Raw genomic sequence first — 26935 nt, forward strand, 5'->3', positions numbered from 1 at the left:
GGATAGATATGTCTTTTAACAGCATACCATTAAATTCCGATAAACTACCTATTCAAATGTAAACGCCTACAATTTCCAGATGGTCAATGCTTTGCAATGACCATTAACAAGTCTCAAGGCCAAAGCCCGAGAGTTGTGGGACTTGACTTGGGATGCAGTTGCTTTTCACATGGTCAACTCTATGTTGTGTGCTCACATATTAGTAGCTGAAAATCTGTTCATTTGTTCTCCTGATGATAAAACAAGAAATGTTGTATATCGGGAGGTTATTAAATAAATTTATCTAGAAAATATTCCGCACCTTTAACAGGAATATAATGAATCTGTAACACAATTCTCTGCAGATATACTCTTTAGGTAAGTAAATATAATTTCACCAAATAAATATCTCCCATCAACGAGGGTAACACAACTAGTATAACGAAAAATTAAAACTTTATCTGTATTGTAAATGAAGAGATAAAAATGTATTAGTGGCATAAACATGATGATATTTCATTGAAGAAATATAAAAAAATAATAAGATTTAAATTATTTAATAAGAAATAAATAATATGAGATTTTTATTTTTCATTAGTTTACCTTTTATACAGTATTTTTATTATTAATTTTTAACACAAGTTTTAAGTTGCTTAATGACAATTTATTTACACTGCTATAAAACTATTAAGTAATACTTTACATGTTTTTTTTCTAATAAAATGGAAAGTATGATTAAATTCAGTTTTATTAATTGACACTATCAAATAAATAACATAAATAATAATTCATTTTTTGATAGTTTAAAAAATTATTTAAAAATTAAATAAATAAAGCTTACCCTACATGCTTGATATTGCATGGTTACCATTCCAATAAAGATTTCATTACCAATCTGTTGAAGGCAGTTTTCAATTTGTGCAGAACTATCATCATCTTCATGAGTTTTTAACAGGATGGAATCGGTGCTTAAATGTCGACTAAGTATAGTTTTACCTTTGCCTTCTAAAGATTGTCTGTCCCATGATCTAATAATTAAAAAATTACTAAAATAAATTTACTAATGTATTTTAAAAGAAAATAGAATACGTGAAAATTTATAAACCTATCAATATTATAAATATTTAATAAAATAATCAGATATTTTATAGATTTCAAAAATAAATTAATATTGCTGCTATCTATTATTAAATTATCCTGAAATCAAAAAAAATAATGATACCATTCTGATTCCATTTTATTATTTTAATAAAAACAATTCCAAAGGAATAGTACTTGCCTTCAGCAATTAAAACTTTAACTAAGCATAAAAGTTTTTGAAACAAATTAAGATTCCATTATCAGTAATGTTTTCAAACAATTCCATTTCACTGCATTATCAGCTGATAGTGAAACAAGATGACTGAAAAACATTTCTGATAATAAGCAGTATAGACTTTTATAACAAGAAACAGACTAAGTAAGGTCTAACTGGAGAAATAAAGAAAAGAAATAAACTCAAATTTAGTACTAATTTGCTGGTCAAATGTTTGTAATTTGTAGCAGTATTTGCAATGTTTCATTAACAATTAATTACTAAAATCAGCTACTGTATTATTTGAAAAATGTCAAATGGTTCAAGTTAAACATCAAAGCTTGGATAGTGGAATTTCCAAGGTAACAAATGCATACTACCTTGTTTAATGAACAGCAAGAAAAAACACGTACACTGAACCAATATAATGTGTGGTACCATCGACGAAACAAAAAACAAACCTTTTCGAACCTCTTCTAGGTTCTTCCTCAGGTTCCTTTAGATTTTAGCTCGTAAATTTGATATTTCAAATAACTTCGTTCTTGCGATCGAACAGTTCTTTTTTAAAAGATGCATCGCGCATGCTGTTCAAATTAATGACTGCCGTCAACGAAAGTCATTAACGAATGTTGTTTAAATAATTGCTTTCTTAAGATCGAACATTTCTTTTAAATTATCCATCACGCATGCGTGACATGTCCGCTTGCTCGGAAATAACGAGCAGTTAAAGCGTGTTATGTATCCACTCTTGCCAGGCCATCGACAAGATCATCTCCTCTTTAAAAGGAACCTGAGGAAGAACCTAGAAGAGGTTTGAAAACGTTTGTTTTTTGTTTCGTTGATCGTACCACACATTATATTGGTTCAGTGTACGTGTTTGATATATAAGTGTGGTGAGTTGTGAGTTTTTAGCAAGAAAAAAGTTAAAGTTAGAAAAGTTTTTAAATAATTTTTTTATAATAAAATATACATGGAATGATCAGAATCAACCGCACAATAGTCATACTATGTCATTCTTTTTTGAAAACCAATCTCAGAAACTTATCTGTTTTCTGATTGGATGTGGCATTCCAGAAGTGTTTGGATTGAAAGGTCTATAATGTCACTTTGGACAAAGAGACAAATCAGAAATAACTCTTATAGGAAGAAGTTATTTATTAACTTGTAACATAACATTATTTTGTAATAAGTGTTCAAAATGACCTCCATCTAGCAAGCAACAAGCAACTTTCTGTAGAATATTTGTACATGTTACAGAATGGCACATGTTATGGCCACTAGGTCTTTCTGGGAGTCTAGTGGCCATTTGTAAACAAGTGCTTTGAGATGCTTACGTAAGAGGTATTACAGGATTCAGATCAGATGATCTAACAGGCCATGTGACTGGACCACCACAGTCAATCCATTAAACTGGACATTTCAAGTGGTGGTGAACAATTGATGAAGAATACATCAGTGCTCTATTGTACTGACACCATAAAGTGCAAATAAGATCCAAAGATATGTTATCTGAGCAATCTTGCAGGATGTTGTGCAAAAACTCTACACAGCTTCAAGCTGTCGTATATTCAGGAAGAAGATACAGTCTCATAAGAATACCATGCACAACCCCAATAGACTTTGTATGTGTGTGAATCTGTAGCATGGGTATTTTCTAATGCCCAAACATGGCTATTATGGCTGTTAAAGACACTCACAAGAAACTTTGTTTCATCAATCCACAAAATCTGGTGGATGAAAGTATTATCTGAGTAATGGTGCTGTAACAGCTACTCACATTAATCTTGTCTCCCTGGGATTCCTGCCGATAAAGACTTTGCACTCATGTGAACTGATATGAATGCAGATCCTCATGTAGAATGGACAGCATTATATTTTGATGAACATTTAACTGTCACATAATTGTCTAGCTAACAGTCATTGGGTCATCCTGTATCAATGCTAATACAACATCCTCAAAAGCTTGTGTATGCACAGAATGTACATTTTCACTGCCTATATTTGGCATAGATATGATCTTACTTATTTTGTGCATTTGATGGTCAAGATGCCAGGTGACTTGGGGCTCCAGGTAATGTCATGTCAAGTATCATTAACTGTATAGCCTTGCTGCTCCCAAAGGTGAGCCATGACACTCCCCCAACAAGAAGTACACATCACAATACTTTTGCACACTCTATGACAACTGAAAAACACAAAAACAGGAAAAAAGAAGTATTACCTGACATCAAGATAAAATGAAATTGTTTAACAAATATAGTACAACCTAAAATGCTGGTATACTAATGTTTCTTCCTCTGACCTTTCATACATGCTATCATACATGCATGCAAACAAACTCCTAATTTGATGCACACATTCAGATTTTCAAATCTATTACATTCTTTCTTTTTGTATGTGGGTCTTGATTTATTCCAAGTTAACAGCAACCCCAAGGATGCCTAAGAAATATTTTGTTTGATGCTTTACAGCTAAAATTCCAAATGACTGAAAATACATCATTAAACTTTTTGATGTAAATATCTCTGGAATTTCACATCCAATCAAAAAACTGATAACACTTTTTTGGGTTGGTTTTTGACAAGAAATCACTTGGTATGATTATTGTGCAGTCAATACTGATCACCTGTATATTTTAATTCTCCAAATATATATTTCTTCTCTTTCAGTGAAGTGAATTAAAAAGACTTAAGTCATTAATTAATTTTATTATTAGAAAATTAATTTAAACGTCTGTCTTTTAAAGTATTATTGTTGTAAACAACAAATATAAACATCCTATAAACACAACTTTTAGGTTAAAGCCAAATGATTGTTGGATTACATTGGACAATGTTGTAAATAACTTTTTTATTGTATTACTGAAACATACAATATTAAATAACTAACAATTAACTTAAAATAAAGATTTTAATAAAATACAAAGGTTGTCCCAAAAGTAATGCACAGCATGCTCTAACGAGCATTATAGGCAATGTAGACAGCTGATCGAAGCATCAGTGTGTAGATTGAAGTCTTACGAACACGTTGGTATCATATGGTAGTGGAATTCATTTAAAGAGAAAATGCCAATACTTCAAAAAGACAACAAGAACAGTCCATCGGGTTGGATTTCAGCAATAGAGCAACATACGTATATTTTCATCAAAACAGAGCATGGTAAAAAAGTGCCCAAAATTCATGCCAAGTTAAAAATGTGTGGGAGGTTTAACCTCCCACACATTTTTAACTTGAATTTTCGAGAAGGTCAAACAACCATCGAAGACAATCCGCGCATGGGGTGGCCGTTTACTGTAACAGCTGACAACACAAATGCTTCAATCATTGTAACGTTGCTCAATGAAGACTGGAGAATAACGGTAAGAAAAATTTAGGTGGAGACAGGAATCTTGAAAACACATGCACATCATATTTTAACACAGGTGCTAGGCAAACAAAAGGTGGCGGCATCAGTGCACTGATCATCAAACTTCTCAAAAAATATGGCTGGGAACAGCTCTGCCACCTGGCTTATAGTCCTGATCTGAGCCCACCTGATTTCGATCTCTTCCCCAAGCTAAAGGAACCACTTCTGGGATGTGTTTTCCAATGCTGGAAGAGCTCCAAAGAGAAGTGACCTGACAGATTCGGATGCTCAATAAGAAGGGAACACTGAATGGAATCCAAGCACTTCCGTGTGGCTGGCAAGCATGCATTGATAAGGGAGGGGATTATTTTGAAGGCCTGTAATCACTTATATCTTCTTCAATAAATATTTTCGAGTTAGAGCCAACTGTGCATTACTTTTGGGACAACCCTCATAACTGTCCACAAAAAAACCTTTATCAGTGTTGTGTTCATTACAACATCCACTTGTAAGGAACCAAGTCCGAGCGTTATTTTTATTTACTTTTATTTTGCTTTTTATTATATTTTTGTTTGGGGCTTATGTTTTGTTAGGACAAAGGTTTCCTCACCATTCACCTTAGGAACTTAAAAATAGAAGAAAAACCAACTCACCGACGAAAGAAAAGCGCCGTAGAAAAACTCGCGCACACTTGCGCTTCCCGAGCGGAAAAAAGTAAGTCCGCAACGAAAAGGGGGGAGACCCCACAAGCACAACTTAGGGACTCGCTAAACCTTAAAGAATAAAAACGTCCCAAAAATTGTGAAAAAGAATAATGTAAAAGGTTAGCGAGTATTGTCGGAAAATAGGCTGCCAGACAAATAGAAAAAGATTTATTGTTAGCGAATAAGTATGTAAATGAGGGGAGTGATCTCATTCAGAATTGTGACGTCACCTCACAGTATAAAAACAGAACGTCAAGTGAAGATGCCTGAGGTGAACTCCTGATAGCAACGAGCTTTGGTGAGCTTCATATCAGTGAACGAGAGAGGTGTCCGATAGGATCAAATAGTTCCAAGGCGATTTTGAAGTTATTTGATTTGTGGATCGACAATTATAGAAAGTCTTGAGAATTTGAGGAAATAAGTTCCTAGTATATTGAGATGACGATTAGGATCTTTAATTTATAAGAATTATTGTTTATAAGTTAAGTCTTTGAATTTTGTCGAATTCCAAAGGGGAATAGAATTAAGTTAGAAATAGATTGATTTGAGTTTTGTCGGGTTGATTCTTGTTGAATTTCATTGAATAAATTATTGTTTGATTTTTACTAAATACTGTATATAGTTTATTACTAGAAGTTTAATTAAATATTTGATTTTTGTTATTGACAAACTGTCATTATTTAATTCGGTGCACGCTTAAAGTCCAGGCCTGGCACACTAATGCGAATCCGCGTAAAGTACCCGTTAGGGAACGGCTATTTCCGGCACACAATAGTGTCGATAATCGTTGGAAAAGTCGGAAAAAATAAAATAGTACTTTACACACTAACGTTTTCGACCTCCACCGAGGTCTTCTTCAAGTGGATATTGTAATGAACACAACACTGATAAAGGTTTTTTTGTGGACAGTTATTACTCAACACAGTGTTACAATTAGAAGACGTTTGTGTTACAACCCTCATATTATAAGATTTTCTTTTACTTATATTCTGTAGGACACTTGCTAATTCTGTCATTTATAGCAATTTATTTTGCACTAATTCTTTCTAGATGATACTTTCATTTACATCATATAATTAAAGAAGGTATCAAAAGATCAAAACATCTAAAAATGCTAATTTTTCTTATATCCATTCTTCTTTTATTTCAAAGTTAAATTATGATAAGAGTAATTAGTTTGATTAGATATCATTAATTATATAAATAATTTAAATATAATTAAAATTAAGTTAATTTGTGATGTAGTCATTATATTCCCAAATTGAATTTCCTATGCAAAACTGAATTATAGTTCAATAATTAGACATTATAAATAACAATTTCAAGATATGATAAGTTAATATGAGAGAAATTATCTTGCTTCATGTATGAAAAGTAATGAATCACTACATGATTTGTTTTAAACATGTACAGTACAATATTCTATATTTTCTATGATTTACACCATGATAGATTTTCATGAAATGCATGCATTAAATTCGGTTTTAAGTTAGGAAAAACAGCTAAAAACATATAGAAATCTACAAAATGTTAAAGACAGCTTTTGGAAAATAGGCTTTGGGTTAAACCCAACCTTTTTGGGTGGTTTTTCTAAAGGCAACAGAATGTCAGTTGATGATGAGTATGCTAGTTGACCAACTTGATGTTGGTCAACTAGCATACTCATCATCAGCTGACATTCTGTTCAATGATGGAAAATCACAGAGAAAATTCATCACATTATCCAAATCAGTGTGATAATGGAAATTAGTCATGAAACTTGTCATAAAAATCTGTCCAATAAACTGAACGTGCAATGGATTGCAGAAAAGTTCATACCCTTTGCTCTGATCTCAAACAAAATGCTGCACTAAACCTCAGTTTTCTTTCTAATGTCATTAAAGATGATGAAAGCTGAATCAATTTCTATGACCTGGAGTCTAAACAAAAGTCAATTCAATGAAAAAATTCAGAAACCCATGTCCAAAGGCAAGTCAAAAAATTGTTCACAAGAAGTTTGTTCCTCTTGCTGCTTTCTATGTTGAGGTTTTAAAGCATCTATGGAAGAATGGGAGAAGGAAGAGACCTGACAAAAGACAGAACAAGACATAGCTGCTGTATCACAACAATGCTTCTATGCATCGACCCTTTCAATTCAACGATTTTTGGCTACCAATTACATAGATGTAGTGTCTCATTCTCCCTACTTGCCAGACATCTCATTTTGTGACTTGTTGTAGCCAAAACTAAAAATGAAACTGAAGGGACAAAGATTCCAGGTGATGGAGAAAATTCAGATTGAGTCACAGACAGAATTAAACAAACTTAAGGAAAATGACTTCCAGAAATGCATCCAGATATGGAAGTACCACTGACGTCATTGTATTGCCTCAGAAAAGGACTACTTTATCAGCTACTAATATTTATGGTAAGCAATTTTTTTTATGTCATCAGTCTAGAAATACAATGACTATACTGTATATAAATAAAATTATAAGATAATTCCTAACCTTACAGATCCAGTTTTTGAAGAATGAAAAAGATGACTACTGTCTGATGAAAGTTCCATATATTTGTCAAAAAATTGTTCATCCGAACACAATTCAAATGGTCCATAAGCAAATGCCATGCAATAGGCTGTCAAACTTGAACGATGATAAAAATCAAGAATGCGTTTCCTGTAAATAACATTTTAAAGTAATTATCAGTAGAAAAAATATACTTAAAAACAGCATTAATTCCAAATGCAAATAAAATGTATATTATAATTTTTTTAATTAAAACTCATAAATTACTATTATAACTTCAAGATAATTTCAAAAAACTATATTATTAAATATTTTTGTAGAAATTATATAGTCGACCCCCTATAACACAAGTTCCTATAGTTCAGATTCCTATATCACAGCAAAAAAATTGCGAGAGTATNCCAACTTGATGTTGGTCAACTAGCATACTCATCATCAGCTGACATTCTGTTCAATGATGGAAAATCACAGAGAAAATTCATCACATTATCCAAATCAGTGTGATAATGGAAATTAGTCATGAAACTTGTCATAAAAATCTGTCCAATAAACTGAACGTGCAATGGATTGCAGAAAAGTTCATACCCTTTGCTCTGATCTCAAACAAAATGCTGCACTAAACCTCAGTTTTCTTTCTAATGTCATTAAAGATGATGAAAGCTGAATCAATTTCTATGACCTGGAGTCTAAACAAAAGTCAATTCAATGAAAAAATTCAGAAACCCATGTCCAAAGGCAAGTCAAAAAATTGTTCACAAGAAGTTTGTTCCTCTTGCTGCTTTCTATGTTGAGGTTTTAAAGCATCTATGGAAGAATGGGAGAAGGAAGAGACCTGACAAAAGACAGAACAAGACATAGCTGCTGTATCACAACAATGCTTCTATGCATCGACCCTTTCAATTCAACGATTTTTGGCTACCAATTACATAGATGTAGTGTCTCATTCTCCCTACTTGCCAGACATCTCATTTTGTGACTTGTTGTAGCCAAAACTAAAAATGAAACTGAAGGGACAAAGATTCCAGGTGATGGAGAAAATTCAGATTGAGTCACAGACAGAATTAAACAAACTTAAGGAAAATGACTTCCAGAAATGCATCCAGATATGGAAGTACCACTGACGTCATTGTATTGCCTCAGAAAAGGACTACTTTATCAGCTACTAATATTTATGGTAAGCAATTTTTTTTATGTCATCAGTCTAGAAATACAATGACTATACTGTATATAAATAAAATTATAAGATAATTCCTAACCTTACAGATCCAGTTTTTGAAGAATGAAAAAGATGACTACTGTCTGATGAAAGTTCCATATATTTGTCAAAAAATTGTTCATCCGAACACAATTCAAATGGTCCATAAGCAAATGCCATGCAATAGGCTGTCAAACTTGAACGATGATAAAAATCAAGAATGCGTTTCCTGTAAATAACATTTTAAAGTAATTATCAGTAGAAAAAATATACTTAAAAACAGCATTAATTCCAAATGCAAATAAAATGTATATTATAATTTTTTTAATTAAAACTCATAAATTACTATTATAACTTCAAGATAATTTCAAAAAACTATATTATTAAATATTTTTGTAGAAATTATATAGTCGACCCCCTATAACACAAGTTCCTATAGTTCAGATTCCTATATCACAGCAAAAAAATTGCGAGTATTCATACAAATGTGCTAAAAAAACCCCTATAATTCGGTAAAACATCATCGCTGACTCGTGTCGCGACAGGATTGGTCGAATCTAGACCAATAGTGGATATTGCACAAACCATTGAGTTTAAATGAGCAGCGGACCTACTAAAAACCATTTATTATTTAACGTCCATAAAAATTATATTTATATTAATGACGTCTCCAAACTTCAGCAAATCTTTCGCAAAAAAAATAATTTATCAGGAAGCACGTGAGTGCCATTCGATGACAAGCTCCACAACGAAAACAAGCTTAAGCAATGGCATAGTCGAATGGTGCATGCTCGGTAAGTAATCCTACAATTTTTTGTTTGTAGCATAGTTTATACGGATTATTTCCAAAAAAAATATACGTATTTTGGAAATGTTGAGTCAGATTAGTCTGGAATCGATTAATTTTATGGAAGAAAACCTTTCAATCAGCCGTAGTCCGTAAACTTCACACGTGTCAGGCTGTGATTGGAACGACTCGTAAGAAATCGGATTCCTAAAAAATGGAACGTATCTATGATCTTATAGGGGGTCGACTGTATTTATTTAAATATAATATTTCTAATTATTTTTTCATCAAAAACAACTAAATTAAGACTTCAATATGGAATATGCCACAAAATTGATTCCATGTAAAGAAAAACTTATGTATATATTGTGTATGTATTTTCAGATATTTTATTGTCAAGAATTCTATAGTGAACATAACAATATTTGATGTTTGAATATAACAAAAGTATAAAAGTATTATCAATTCTTGTTTGTAAACTTAAAATTTGTAAGAGAAGAAATAATCATATAGTTTTTGTATTAATAAATTTATATTAAATAATTAGTAAAAATTAATTAATATAAATTTAATTATAATATAATTATTATAATTAATTAGANTGCATTTAAGCATTTTATACACACATCCGATTTCAAAGTAATGTCACTCGGCCACAATGCATTGCTGTAAATGATGATACAACTGCTGGAAACACTCCTAAAAAGCATTTTCTGGAACCGTGCATAAGACTGCTATGATGCAGTGACAACCTCTGTAGACAATGGAACACCTGTTCATGAAAGTTGTTGTTTTGTATAGCCAAAAAGGAAATAATTGTTTGGTGCCAGTTTGGGTGAGCATGTGGGATGCAGCAAGGTTGCCAGCTCAGTTTGCACCAGAAGAGAGAGATGTGTGTGGAAGTGCTGTCCTGCAGGAGAAACCAGTTGTGGTTCCACCACAGCTTGGGTTGCATGCAACAAACTGATTTGTGCAGACAATGCAGAATTTGCACATGCCATTCTTTGTTTATAGTAGCATCCTTGGCATTGAATTCCTTGTGCACAATGTCCAAAGTCATGTGATAAGTGTTTTTCAACAGTTATCACATGACTTTGTCATCAGACCTGTCTTGGTGGCATCTCCTTGTATGCAGGGATGACAGTGATTTCCAAGTTATTAATTTCCACTTCACTTGTGAATTGTAGAGGAAACATCAGGACTTTATCTCTAGTTACGATGAGTTGCAGAAATGTCTCATTATCAGCATTGTGAATGAATATATAAACATCAACTCACAGCCCGAGTAGATAATAACAACACCAAACGATCGCCTAATTATCGGGCTATAATATGGCTATATTTAAATGATTGGAATAAAGTAATTTGACATTAGAGGTAGGCGTTAGGCACCATCTCTTAATTAAATTAATAATTAAAATTAAATAAATAAATAATTAAATAAATTTAGAACATTCTGGAATAAGAGAACTGGCCCGGGACGGGGCTTGAACCCGCAACCTCCGCTTGCCATGCGGTGCCCTTGCCAGTTACGCCACCCGGACCCTCTTAATTAAATTAATTATTAATTTAATTAAGAAATGGCACCTAACGCCTACCTCTAATGTCAAATTACTTTATTTCAATCATTTAAATGTAGCCATATTATAGCCCGATAATTAGGCGATCGTTTGGTGTTGTTATTATCTACTCGGGCTGAGTTGATGTTTATATATATATATATATATACACCTCGCCGGGTGTTACGTTAGCCGGCTGAGTACTGTTATGGTCGTGGGCGAAGGAGTCGTCCCCAGTCGGTAATGTATTTAACCAAGTAAGGTTATATCTAAATCTAATATACTTCTGGAAGCGAAGACTCGCTCGGGGTCTGAGTGGCGTAACTGGCAAGCGCACCGCACGGCAAGCGGAGGTTGCGGGTTCAAGCCCCGTCCNCTAATTTGTTATACATATGTATTGTCTAAGATTTTATTAAACATTTTTTTCTAAATTATTGTTTTCTTTAGTCTCCGGCCCCAATTAAAAATTATTTGTATGTATTTATATGCAAAATTATACCCCGACTTACGCGAATTCGACTTACGCGGTTACCGCTCGGCCCCACCTATTGCGTAAGTTCGGGGTATTACTGTAATTAAAGATACTCATCTTCAAATTCTACTTCAAAGTTATACCATTTTAAAATTATTAAATTTTTACCATAAAATCTAAGATAGTTATATAATAACAATCCACAAAACCTTTTTTTACAAGTGTTATGTCCGTAGTAAACTCCACAAATGCTTTCAACCTGCACCAAGGTCTGCTTCAGGTGGTGACTGACTGTGTTTCCTCCTGAACGTCGTAACGATGTCGCCAGAGATGTAAATAATTGTGCATGTCGGGTTTCACCCCTCTGACTATCCCTGTTCGAATTCCTCGAACAAATACCTCCATGCCTGCACGATTGTTTCACCATCTTAGAAGTTGATGCAGGTGCCCCCACTGTTAGCTTTATGAATCTCCCAGGCCTCCAGGTGACGGATGGGATCAGTTCAGAATGCTTGTCTGATTAATCTGGTGTTCCGGAAGTCCGCCCATATTTCAGGGTCAGTAATGTAGGTCAATAAGGCAGTGGTGTGCCTGTTATTTTTAATATCTGCTTGATGTTCTCATATCCATTTTTGTGTTGAGCGGATGGTGGAGCCAATGTAAACCAAGTCCCTATGAAATCTGTCGTCCCTGATGGGAATGGAGTACATACCTGGGGTTCTGCTGAGATCTGTCACGTCCTTGGCATTGCGCAATAGGTCGTAAACAGTGGCGGTTCTCATGTGCATGATCTTTGTGCAGTTACGGCAAGCAATCTTCCTGTATAGGGGGTCTCAATCAAAAGGTTGAAAGCGTTTGTGGAGTTTACTACAGACATAACACTTGTAAAAAAAGGTTTCGTGGATTGTTATTATTCAATGAAGTGTTAAGTAGTTGGAAGTCATTTTGTCTTAGATAGTTATATAATTCATCACAAATATTAATTTGTAGTGTAATTATACTGGAATGAGCTTAGTAAAATTCCTCTAAGTAAAATTTATTATTCTATGAAAAATCTCAGAATGATTGCTACTATTATTGAACCAAATTATTTTTCTGCATAATTTAAAATTTCAAATAATATAAGAAAGTATAACTTTAACTCAGCTATAAACTTAGATAAAAATTATTACCTATCTGACTCTGTTAAGCTGCACAAATCTTGTCCATCCCAATATTCACTACATACATCTAAAAGTAAATCTGCANGTACACTCACATCGTGTACTACCTCTACACCAAAGATCATCAAAATCCGTTACCCCAAAGCCGTAGGCTCTCCTTGTAAGATAAAAGAATATATTTCAGCTATTATGATTATTATTAGAAAAATATCTTTATTTCGTACTTTCCTTTAACAAGTTTTAGGAACATAATTTTGAAACTAAACAAAAATAACAACATAAATACAACCTCACCATAAACTGGAACTGTAATATTCGCAAATCACACCTAAATTCAAAATTTCCAGCAAATAAACGTCAAAATTATACATTGAACGTTTGCGGCCACTAAATTTATCAGCCTTCTTCAGGAAATACAAACTGGAAAAACCGTTCTATAAATATTAGATTCCTTTTAAATTTTAAAAGAATGATAAACGGCTATGACGTATCATGTATGACGTATATTATGAGTCAAGATAGCGTTTCCAGACTGTTGATACAGGAATGACATCCGTGTTGATGCAGTTTCCACTCATGCTTGCCTTGTAGATCTCTACTGCCTCCAAAATTTTTATGTCTTGTCTGTTGAAAACCTTGTGTATTAGCTTGGCCTGGTCCCAACGGGGGAAATCCCCGGATCGCTGGCATACCGTGCTAAAGCCGTATTGATGTTACCTTTTAGCACGTCATATTTGTGATCTTTTAGTCTTGAAGAGATCTGTATGTGGATCCTATGTAAGTTAGTAATCTGTCAAACCTCTCGTCACATAGGGGGATGTGGTAAATCCCAGGAGCCAGAGCGTCTTCAGTGTCGTCCTTCGCGTTTGTGAGAAGGCGGAAAATGGTGGGTTTCCTTCTATAGGCCAGGAGTACGTTTAAGTTATTTGCGATCCTTCTGTATATGCGATGTAGTGTCGGTTCGTAGTCTAAGATCACCCGATTTGCTTCTGCTTTGTTAACCCTGTTAGATGACTGACTTAGATATCTGGATGCCAGTTTGTCGATAAACGTGCTGCCATATCCGTGGTTGTATGTTACTTGTCTGAGATGTTCCAGTTCTGTATTGGTATCAGACAACTGTGTAGAATGGGAGTATGCTCTGGCCACAAGAGTGCGGAATGAGGATGTCTTATATGTCCATGGGACCGCTGAATTGGAAGGTATGAATATGGGGATGGAAGTAGCTTTGTGGTAAATTGCCGTGATATCCGTATAAGGTTACCATACGGTTGTGACGCACTTCTACCAAAAGTGCAATTTCTATGCCTTAGAAAAGCAATTAGAAATACCAGACGTCTTATGTACCATAGAATGACGTTCCTCATTAACTTAGAGAAGGAATTATATCAACAGGACAGCAACATCCTGAAGTATGTTAATGCGAGGGTCATAGACCTAGAAACATCCGTTCGATGTAGATTGCGACGTAGATATGAGAAAAAGATCACATGGATAAAAAAAATGCAAAGGAAACGTCCCAAACCACAAATCGACAACGTTATGGTGTGCTAGGATAACATTGCACCTCCTGAATACTTCCAAAAAGCCTTCCAATTTGGTCTGATGTTCGTGCCTCAACCAGCTGCACATAAACCATTATCAGTTATATCGAATATGGAAAAATTGCTATCGTCTGGAAATAATAAATGCCAAGATTACAACAAAGATTATCTTAGATGGAAAGCACTATTCACTATCAAAGAACAAACACCAACCAGAGAGTAATATATTTTGGCAATACATTGAAAGAAGTAGAAATTGGCTCAGAGCACAGAACATCACAATGATCAAAGCTGATAAGATCAAGGCGGTTGTGCTCATGAAAAGATCTACCTACGTCGAAACATTACAGCAATACGTAGTGGACACACAATGTCAGCTCTCGGATGCCACATATATAACAAAACTACAAAGTCATGTCACTAAGTTTACACGCACTGGTCTTGCAAACACACTTGGCCTGAGACATGCGGTAGTCAGCTCTCCTGACACTCCATGTCTGTTCGTCTTTGCTAAAACGCATAAACCCAAGCAACAATTACGTCCGGTGATCGATAAAGCCAGATCACCAACATTTGTATTGGAACAACGGATACATCACATGTTAAGACACCACCTGCATTCGTACATATACACGATCTCAGATTCAGGTGACCTTCTCTCCAAACTGGCGGCCATTAGTTTAAATGGAGACAAATACCTTACAGTCTTCGATTTTATTTCCATGTTTTTCTCTATAAGGTTGGAACCTTGCTTCTGCGCATTGAGAAATTACTTTCTAAGCTCTATCCCTGATGCACAATCATACCACTCGCAGATATTAGAGCTTATTCACTTATTATGTTATTCGTCCTGTTTCGATTTAACAAACATACCTACATCCAAAAATGTGGAGTACCCATGGGTAGCCCCATGTCAGGGGATCATTGTGAATTAGTACTACGACAATTGGAGGAGTGGTCATTAAAAAACATCAGGCATAACATCCTTCTGTACACCCGATATGTCGATGACATTTTAATTGTATGGAGAAAATGTCCTAATATTGGGGAGGTATTAAATATGTTTAATAATAACAGCTACGGATTAACGCTAAAGTTGGATCAAAAGAGCAATAATAGCATTAATTTCTTGGACATCAGGATACAAGTAACTGATAGCAAATTTGTCTTGGCAATTTACCACAAAGCTACTTCCATCCCCATATTCATACCTTCCAATTCAGTGGTCCCATGGACAAATAAGACATCTGCATTCCGCACTCTTGTGGCCAGAGCATACTCCCATTCTACACAGTTGTCTGATACCAATAAGGAACTGGAACATCTCAGACAAGTAGTATACAACCTCGGATATGGCCGCACGTTTATCGACAAACTGGCATCCAGATATCTAAGTCAGTCATCTAACAGGGTTAACAAAGCAGAAGCAAATCGGGTGATCTTAGACTACGAACCGACACTACATCGCATATACAGAAGGATCGCAAATAACTTAAACGTACTCCTGGCCTATAGAAGGAAACCCACCATTTTCCGCCTTCTCACAAACGCGAAGGACGACACTGAAGACGCTCTGGCTCCTGGGATTTACCACATCCCCCTATGTGACGAGAGGTTTGACAGATTACTAACTTACATAGGATCCACATACAGATCTCTTCAAGACTAAAAGATCACAAATATGACGTGCTAAAAGGTAACATCAATACGGCTTTAGCACGGTATGCCAGCGATCCGGGGATTTCCCCCGTTGGGACCAGGCCAAGCTAATACACAAGGTTTTCAACAGACAAGACATAAAAATTTTGGAGGCAGTAGAGATCTACAAGGCAAGCATGAGTGGAAACTGCATCAACACGGATGTCATTCCTGTATCAACAGTCTGGAAACGCTATCTTGACTCATAATATACGTCATACATGATACGTCATAGCCGTTTATCATTCTTTTAAAATTTAAAAGGAATCTAATATTTATAGAACGGTTTTTCCAGTTTGTATTTCCTGAAGAAGGCTGATAAATTTAGTGGCCGCAAACGTTCAATGTATAATTTTGACGTTTATTTGCTGGAAATTTTGAATTTAGGTGTGATTTGCGAATATTACAGTTCCAGTTTATGGTGAGGTTGTATTTATGTTGTTATTTTTGTTTAGTTTCAAAATTATGTTCCTAAAACTTGTTAAAGGAAAGTACGAAATAAAGATATTTTTCTAATAATAATCATAATAGCTGAAATATATTCTTTTATCTTACAAGGAGAGCCTACGGCTTTGGGGTAACGGATTTTGATGATCTTTGGTGTAGAGGTAGTACACGATGTGAGTGTACTACATGTAAAATACTAAAGTGCAATACTCAAATATAATCGAGAAAATCGAACTTAAAGTTTTGTTAGCACTTTATATATAAATTATACGTAGTTCTATTTGAGCGTCCTGTGGTAGAGTGGTAACGAGTCTGATTCATAAGCTTGAGTTCTCGAGTTCGATTCTCGCNCCCTACCGAAGATATTTGTTTTCTTACATATAATATTAATTTAGATATCAAAAACCTTAACTAGTGTTCTAATGATTAAAAGTTATCAAATAGATGTGTTTATAATGAAAATAGATGAAAATGTTAAATGCTAATAAGATATGACTATAATTGTCAATATTTCTGTAAACAAATTTACATTTTACTAATAATTAATATACTAATAACTAACTGATTTGTTAATTATTCAGTAATACTAATTAAGAACATTATAAAATATATACTTGTGAATTGATAAAATATTTTATGAGTGAAAATTTAAATCTGAAATTAAAACCTTGCTATAATTTTTCCCATGATTGTTAAAATTGTAAAGGATATAATTTTATTTCTCTGTGGAGTCACTTCCCTTTCAAGATGATACATCGAATGTGTCACCAGGAACTTGGCGACAAGAAATTGTTATTAGACATAGGTGCTGCAAGTTCCGTTGCCACCAAAAGTTCACCCTAGTCAGAGTTGCTTCAACGATCAGATCCCTTAGTGACCTTCCTCTATCCTGCATTAACTCCATAAAAGTGAACTCCATCAAGCTTTCGAGTCACCTTAGATCCCTTACCAGGTATCTATGAACCTTATATGTAAACTCTCTCTCTCCAAGTTTGAATTCATGAACTAGTTAACATTGAGGATGAAGCTTTAAATGCGCTCTACCACAGGACGCTCAAATAGAACTACGTATAATTTATATATAAAGTGCTAACAAAACTTTAAGTTCGATTTTCTCGATTATATTTGAGTATTGCACTTTAGTATTTTACATGTAGTACACTCACATCGTGTACTACCTCTACACCAAAGATCATCAAAATCCGTTACCCCAAAGCCGTAGGCTCTCCTTGTTAATATGCAGTAATTATTATACAAGTAATATGTATGTCATACAGACAGCATGAGCTTTTTAATTCTAAATGGTTAAAGATGGTTTTATGTTATAATTTAGTTACCAACAATAAAATGAACATTATTTCTAAGTTCAGTATTATATTTTATATTTATATTATTATATAAGACATTTATCAAATTAACATACAATAAATAAACTATTGTATATATACCATAGTATGTTGTTTTATTACATTCTATAACTTTAAAAAAGGATTAAATTTTTAGAGCAGTGCTATTCAAAGCAGTAGTCTGTTGATTGATACTGGTCTGTAATAAAATTTCATCACATATTTTTGCAAATACTTTCTGAATTGTACAAACACTAAACCATTTCTTCAGCATTTTTACTTTATCATTAATTTCAGCTTTCCTTATTGCTGTGTTTTTAAAATATTTCATTTAAGTCAAATTAATATCTTATTCTTAGATTATATATGTTCAAATAAAATAAAATATAATGTAGTATAAATATACTACTAATTCTTAATATATTAAGAAAATAGATTGAAAATGTGCCATCTCAAATCGTTTGAGAAGTACTGTGTAGAGGAATCTGGATTTGGTAAACTAATTCCTTTATATCCTGAATCTAAATAATTAGCATTTTTTTCCTTATTCAATATATTATTATAAGAACAGTTTATATAAAGTAAATTTAAAAACATTGCATACTATAGCACTAGAATTATATTATTATAATTAAATAATTTGATGTTAAAATGCAGTTCTATAGTAAAGATAGAGCATCTTGACTAGTGACAAGCAGATTTTCTACATAATACAAAAACAATTAATATTATACTTAATAATTATTAAAACAAACAACTTGAATTATTTTATGCTATTTTATAAGATTCTTAAAATTATATTATGACAGAACTGTTTATTAAAGGTATTAAAACATTTTTGTTTGAATTTAACAATAAAGAAGCTATGTAAGCAACAAAAATAAACATTTAACTTTAGTAACATAATATGAAAAAATTGAATAATTTACCTCTTGGAATGTCTTTAATTACTGCACATGACATAGTCGGAAATGGCATTTTTAATCTTGGGAAGTTGAGTGATCTTGCAAGGCGACCTTTCTGAATTAATTCTGGTCGCTAAAATTTCGTATATAGATTTTCAAAAAAATTATTATTAATATCACTTTGAAATTAATTTAGTTTAAATGTATACTATCTTAAATGTTGAGATAAAAATTTTAAATAAAATTTAACTAATTAATTAATTATTTCTTAAAATAATTTTGTGGCAATTTCATTTTATACTATAAATTAATTAATTTCAAAAAGGGCAATAAAATCAGATAATTAAAACCAAAAGACAAAAAGTAAATTTTCATAGGCATATTATCATTAAAAATACAAAAAGTAAACAAAACTGAAAATTTACTTTAAAATAAGAAAAATACATTTTGGCTCGTATAAATCTCCATGTCATAGAATATTTTACACACACACACACACACACATGTATACTGAATTTTAAAATATTCCCTACCGAAGATATTTGTTTTCTTACATATAATATTAATTTAGATATCAAAAACCTTAACTAGTGTTCTAATGATTAAAAGTTATCAAATAGATGTGTTTATAATGAAAATAGATGAAAATGTTAAATGCTAATAAGATATGACTATAATTGTCAATATTTCTGTAAACAAATTTACATTTTACTAATAATTAATATACTAATAACTAACTGATTTGTTAATTATTCAGTAATACTAATTAAGAACATTATAAAATATATACTTGTGAATTGATAAAATATTTTATGAGTGAAAATTTAAATCTGAAATTAAAACCTTGCTATAATTTTTCCCATGATTGTTAAAATTGTAAAGGATATAATTTTATTTCTCTGTGGAGTCACTTCCCTTTCAAGATGATACATCGAATGTGTCACCAGGAACTTGGCGACAAGAAATTGTTATTAGACATAGGTGCTGCAAGTTCCGTTGCCACCAAAAGTTCACCCTAGTCAGAGTTGCTTCAACGATCAGATCCCTTAGTGACCTTCCTCTATCCTGCATTAACTCCATAAAAGTGAACTCCATCAAGCTTTCGAGTCACCTTAGATCCCTTACCAGGTATCTATGAACCTTATATGTAAACTCTCTCTCTCCAAGTTTGAATTCATGAACTAGTTAACATTGAGGATGAAGCTTTAAATGCGAGATATTTGCCTTGCTTGTATACATTTAGGTAATTACAGTAAATAAACGAAAATTTGTTATTGTTAAATTTGTATTTGGTGCACTTCCTCAACCCGTACCATCTTTTGAATCAGAACTAAGCACCTACAACATGGCTCATGTGAAAAAGAAATTAGCACTATTAGGTCATTTAGGTTTCTGTATCTGCCTAAAAGACACAGTGGTGTCAGTCCTGACAAACTAGTCATCGCAAACGCGGTGTCGACCTTTCAGTCCAGTGGTGCCAAAGCATAGGGGGCTCTTTGAGCACTGTCACATACTTTTCCATAAAAATATTTTTTTTGCATAATTTTTAATTGATAATCTACATAACTGAAGTACTCTGTAATTCAGAAATTATTTACAATAAAAAAATTACCAGGCATATGTGTTAAACACTTTTTACTCACAACATGTCTGAAGAGAGCTAAATGATGTTTAAAATCATAGCCATCAACAGCTTGGTCAGTAAAACCTATTAATTTAGCAAGTTCACAAAGACATCTACATAAAAACAAAAAATGTTTATCATCAGAATATAAAATGCTGACTATAAATATAAATTAATATCACAAATAATTACCTCTTATTAACTACTGGAACGGCAGCATCGTTATGAAGAGATTCACAAGCAATATGATCACAGAATTGTGAATAATGCTCTTGACTAGATGGATTACATGTATTTAATAAAATACTTAATCCCTAAACAAAAATTTATAATATCCAATTAGATATTAATTTTAAGATAGCAAACAAATAAAATAGGAGATATATTAGTAAAATTTATAATTGTCATTATATTAATATAGACAGACAAAGATTACACTATAAATTTTTAACTCAAAAAAGGAATAAATAGAAACACCAAAAACTTAAGTTAACATAAAAAAAACCAGTATTCTTCCTGTTTTGAATCATTATGTTAATTAAATATCATTATAACAAAACAAAATATATAAAGTAATAAAAAACAATTTACATAATACAAAAACAATTAATATTATACTTAATAATTATTAAAACAAACAACTTGAATTATTTTATGCTATTTTATAAGATTCTTAAAATTATATTATGACAGAACTGTTTATTAAAGGTATTAAAACATTTTTGTTTGAATTTAACAATAAAGAAGCTATGTAAGCAACAAAAATAAACATTTAACTTTAGTAACATAATATGAAAAAATTGAATAATTTACCTCTTGGAATGTCTTTAATTACTGCACATGACATAGTCGGAAATGGCATTTTTAATCTTGGGAAGTTGAGTGATCTTGCAAGGCGACCTTTCTGAATTAATTCTGGTCGCTAAAATTTCGTATATAGATTTTCAAAAAAATTATTATTAATATCACTTTGAAATTAATTTAGTTTAAATGTATACTATCTTAAATGTTGAGATAAAAATTTTAAATAAAATTTAACTAATTAATTAATTATTTCTTAAAATAATTTTGTGGCAATTTCATTTTATACTATAAATTAATTAATTTCAAAAAGGGCAATAAAATCAGATAATTAAAACCAAAAGACAAAAAGTAAATTTTCATAGGCATATTATCATTAAAAATACAAAAAGTAAACAAAACTGAAAATTTACTTTAAAATAAGAAAAATACATTTTGGCTCGTATAAATCTCCATGTCATAGAATATTTTACACACACACACACACACACATGTATACTGAATTTTAAAATATTCCCTACCGAAGATATTTGTTTTCTTACATATAATATTAATTTAGATATCAAAAACCTTAACTAGTGTTCTAATGATTAAAAGTTATCAAATAGATGTGTTTATAATGAAAATAGATGAAAATGTTAAATGCTAATAAGATATGACTATAATTGTCAATATTTCTGTAAACAAATTTACATTTTACTAATAATTAATATACTAATAACTAACTGATTTGTTAATTATTCAGTAATACTAATTAAGAACATTATAAAATATATACTTGTGAATTGATAAAATATTTTATGAGTGAAAATTTAAATCTGAAATTAAAACCTTGCTATAATTTTTCCCATGATTGTTAAAATTGTAAAGGATATAATTTTATTTCTCTGTGGAGTCACTTCCCTTTCAAGATGATACATCGAATGTGTCACCAGGAACTTGGCGACAAGAAATTGTTATTAGACATAGGTGCTGCAAGTTCCGTTGCCACCAAAAGTTCACCCTAGTCAGAGTTGCTTCAACGATCAGATCCCTTAGTGACCTTCCTCTATCCTGCATTAACTCCATAAAAGTGAACTCCATCAAGCTTTCGAGTCACCTTAGATCCCTTACCAGGTATCTATGAACCTTATATGTAAACTCTCTCTCTCCAAGTTTGAATTCATGAACTAGTTAACATTGAGGATGAAGCTTTAAATGCGAGATATTTGCCTTGCTTGTATACATTTAGGTAATTACAGTAAATAAACGAAAATTTGTTATTGTTAAATTTGTATTTGGTGCACTTCCTCAACCCGTACCATCTTTTGAATCAGAACTAAGCACCTACAACATGGCTCATGTGAAAAAGAAATTAGCACTATTAGGTCATTTAGGTTTCTGTATCTGCCTAAAAGACACAGTGGTGTCAGTCCTGACAAACTAGTCATCGCAAACGCGGTGTCGACCTTTCAGTCCAGTGGTGCCAAAGCATAGGGGGCTCTTTGAGCACTGTCACATACTTTTCCATAAAAATATTTTTTTTGCATAATTTTTAATTGATAATCTACATAACTGAAGTACTCTGTAATTCAGAAATTATTTACAATAAAAAAATTACCAGGCATATGTGTTAAACACTTTTTACTCACAACATGTCTGAAGAGAGCTAAATGATGTTTAAAATCATAGCCATCAACAGCTTGGTCAGTAAAACCTATTAATTTAGCAAGTTCACAAAGACATCTACATAAAAACAAAAAATGTTTATCATCAGAATATAAAATGCTGACTTTNAAAGTGGGGGGAAAATTATCTCTATAGTATCAGAATGACAGATAATTAACTTATGTACTATCAATAGGAATAAATTCCTTAAAAGTAAGCTGTTATGAACTAAATATACTGTTGTACTTAAATATTTGTGCAATATCTTACATTTTGTGATCAATAACTATTTGAAACTTAAGCCAAATGATTGCCATAATAAAATCAGGCTACTTTATTGCTACTATTAATAGCAGTGGTAAAATAGCCTAATTAAAATACAACATTCATTTGGATTATTATTAGAACATCAGGCTTTGAGATGTTGACATGTTTGATACTTATTCAGCTTTTTCATAACAGTACTCATTTCCAACTTTTTATGGATCCTCTTTGAATTATTATATTGTCATAAATTTTAAATATATTCAAAATTTAAGTTAATTAATTTTTAAAAATAAAATAAATAGTATAATTTGTTTTGAATCATTATGTTAATTAAATATCATTATAACAAAACAAAATATATAAAGTAATAAAAAACAATTTATAAATGCATTAAACTCTCCCACTGATACAGTTTTTTCATCTAACATAATTTATAAGTATTATATTCTAATTCATTTATCCTAGTTTAAAATATATCCTAGTTTAATTTTAAACTAGGTAACAAAAACAATTGTAGAGAGAATATTTATCAATAATTATTACGTTGAAATAATATAGAATATACTGTAGATTTCAAGTAAGAATAATAAAGAAGAAAAAAAGAAATATAATAATGATGCAACAAATATTCAGTTACTATTTGGCTGAATATCGAATACCTAAAAAAGGAGTAAGAAATAACAAAAACGCAATAAATTAATCATTTGGTAACTTTTATTAATGCTGAACATACAGTTCAATTTCTAGAAAGTGCAATTTTTTGCTTATTTATGTAAAAGATCAAAGGAAAAGTAATATAACTAAGTTACTTTTTTAAGAGATCAAAAAAAGGTAACAAATCAAATGAAAACTACCTGCTTATTATGTAGTTTAGTCATCTATATACTCGTATATAAAATAACAAGTCATGATAGGATAATTAATGCAGAGCCAAAACTACTAATGCTAGAAACTTAAAGATTTGAGGGTGTGTTCCTTTTGTTAAGTTTAGGCGTGTTAAAAAAAGATTTTATGAAATTCAACCCTAAAGGGGTAAAAAGGGTAAAAAATTTGTATGAAAATTTTTACTGCTTGGGCACATTAGATCGAAACTGAGGTCATAAAATGTGAAAAAAATAATAATTAATGATCTTTAAAGCGTTTTTATGAAATCATCCTTTATTATAAACTTGAAAATTAAATTAACTTTTTTGTTTCATTGTACAAAATTATTTATCATAACTGAAGTTCCAGACAGCTTGGTAGCCTGAACAGCCCCAGGCTTTCACCTGTGCATGCTATATGACTTTCATTACAAGCATTTAGCTTTCTGAAGTCTACAAGAACAATTATTTGGCACTGATGGCCATGAATTTTGCACCAATAAGATGCCTCGACTTGTTTGATTGTGTTATCAACTCAATTTCATATTTATTTTCACTTCACGGTCCTTCTCTGTTCTTTTTCCATTATTTACACGTGTAGGTCATTTCATCGTTATCCACATTCGATATCATCGCTTATCACATACTGCCATGACACTCTTGTCTGTCTACTACAACTGTCAAAGTTGTAGCCAACAGATTGGCAAAGCATAGTGACAGTGGGCCAATAGAGAGCAGGATGCGCGATCCTTGCCATAATGCAGTTTGCACGCTAATTCTTGTACATGCGTTAATCAAGCCAGATAGTTTGGCTGAATATTCAGCTATTCGGTCACACTCCTGGCTGAATATTTGGTATTCGACCTAAGGCCGAATATACTATTCGTTGCATCACTAAAATATAGCTAAATTAAGGCAATCAAAAACTTTTTGAAACATTTTCAAACTATTACATAGTCCAACTTCAGGTCATGCATATTTTGGAATTGAAACATGAATGGACTGAAGGTGGACTGTGAAATAGTCAAACTCATTCAATATGATTGTTTGAATCTTATTTTATTGGATGACTTGCAAAGATAAACTTTGTAGAGGATGAAAAACATTTGATTGTATGCATCATGTATAAAATTGTGATATTCCAAATAAAAACTTTAATGTATAAATTTTAAATTTTGTTATTTATAAAAATTGGATAATTTATTAAGAGTTTAATATTATATTATGTTTCTAATATTTTAATATTAATTCACATAAAATAAATATTTTATTATTTACCAATGGTTTCAAATTAGATAAGTACTTTTTCCATTTAGGTTCATCAAACTGAAGTCCAAATGGACCATTTATGCTATGAGTAAGATCCAGAACTTCAACTTGACTTTCAGGATGATAAACTAAGAATTAATTAAGATTTAAAAAAATTTTTTTTGTAAATTATTTGTAATTTATTAAATTTTATATAGATTTTAAAAATTTAATTAAATTTACTATGATCTTGAGAATCTTTGTTTTTTTCAAATTTTTCTGGATGGTGTTGACATTCATGATATCTCTCTTCTGATTTAAAATCTTCTCGAACAATAGCTTCATCCATATCAATCGATGGCGTTGAGAAATATGCATTATCTTCAGAATCAGTTTTACAATGAGCAGATTTTAAAAAAAATACTTTTTCAGCTGTTGGATTTGGCCATGATAAAATACCTTTCTTATCGACACAACATAATGCCTAAAAGTTATAATTATGAAAGTTTTTATTAGGCAATGAATTAAATTAGTCTTTAAGTTATATCTTAATATTTAAAAGTCAATAACTTGAACTTTAAAATAATTTAAACAATTTTACATTAGTTGTTCTAATGCATGACATTCCATATTGAAAAACTGAACAGATGACATTTAAGTTATACAAAAATAGTAAATATATATATTATATTAAATTATTATTAAAAGTATGTTAAATTAACAATGTTTTATATTTTAGTTTGTTTTACAAAATAATGTCATCTACATGTAATCTTTTATTCGTTTAAAATTACACAAAATAAAATTCTTCAGTTCCAAAAGTATATATATAAATAAATAAATAATTTTAATTTTTTACTTTCGTAATCAATAAAAATTAAAATAGTTTATTTATATTATTTTCTTCCACTTAAATTATTAAAAGTGGGGGGAAAATTATCTCTATAGTATCAGAATGACAGATAATTAACTTATGTACTATCAATAGGAATAAATTCCTTAAAAGTAAGCTGTTATGAACTAAATATACTGTTGTACTTAAATATTTGTGCAATATCTTACATTTTGTGATCAATAACTATTTGAAACTTAAGCCAAATGATTGCCATAATAAAATCAGGCTACTTTATTGCTACTATTAATAGCAGTGGTAAAATAGCCTAATTAAAATACAACATTCATTTGGATTATTATTAGAACATCAGGCTTTGAGATGTTGACATGTTTGATACTTATTCAGCTTTTTCATAACAGTACTCATTTCCAACTTTTTATGGATCCTCTTTGAATTATTATATTGTCATAAATTTTAAATATATTCAAAATTTAAGTTAATTAATTTTTAAAAATAAAATAAATAGTATAATTTTTAATATTACCAATAAATGCTAACAAATTTCTTATACAGTAGAACCTCAAAAACTCGACCTAATGTGGACCGAAGGGTGGCCGAGTTTGTGAAAATGCCGAGTTATCGGGAATGGGGTTAAAAAAAATAAGTACGAGTATTTCCTCAGAAAATACTGTACTGTACTTGTA

General features: G+C 31.6%; 1 protein-coding gene across 1 annotated transcript in view; it reads right to left on the bottom strand.

Annotated features, from left to right (window-relative positions):
* Window positions 1–26935, bottom strand: part of LOC111628145 (transmembrane protein 94-like) — a 114635-nt gene that overhangs the window by 38405 nt on the left and 49295 nt on the right. The window contains 9 exon segments of the mRNA XM_023371884.1: window positions 821–1007; window positions 7813–7980; window positions 9087–9254; window positions 13016–13115; window positions 18950–19079; window positions 20590–20683; window positions 20763–20884; window positions 25427–25545; window positions 25640–25880. Coding sequence (XP_023227652.1) covers window positions 821–1007; window positions 7813–7980; window positions 9087–9254; window positions 13016–13115; window positions 18950–19079; window positions 20590–20683; window positions 20763–20884; window positions 25427–25545; window positions 25640–25880 — 1329 coding nt within the window.

This window comes from Centruroides sculpturatus, unplaced genomic scaffold (assembly GCF_000671375.1).
Source record: "Centruroides sculpturatus isolate CEXI.00-Female unplaced genomic scaffold, Cexi_2.0 scaffold65, whole genome shotgun sequence".
In the NCBI taxonomy this organism is placed as follows: domain Eukaryota; kingdom Metazoa; phylum Arthropoda; class Arachnida; order Scorpiones; family Buthidae; genus Centruroides; species Centruroides sculpturatus.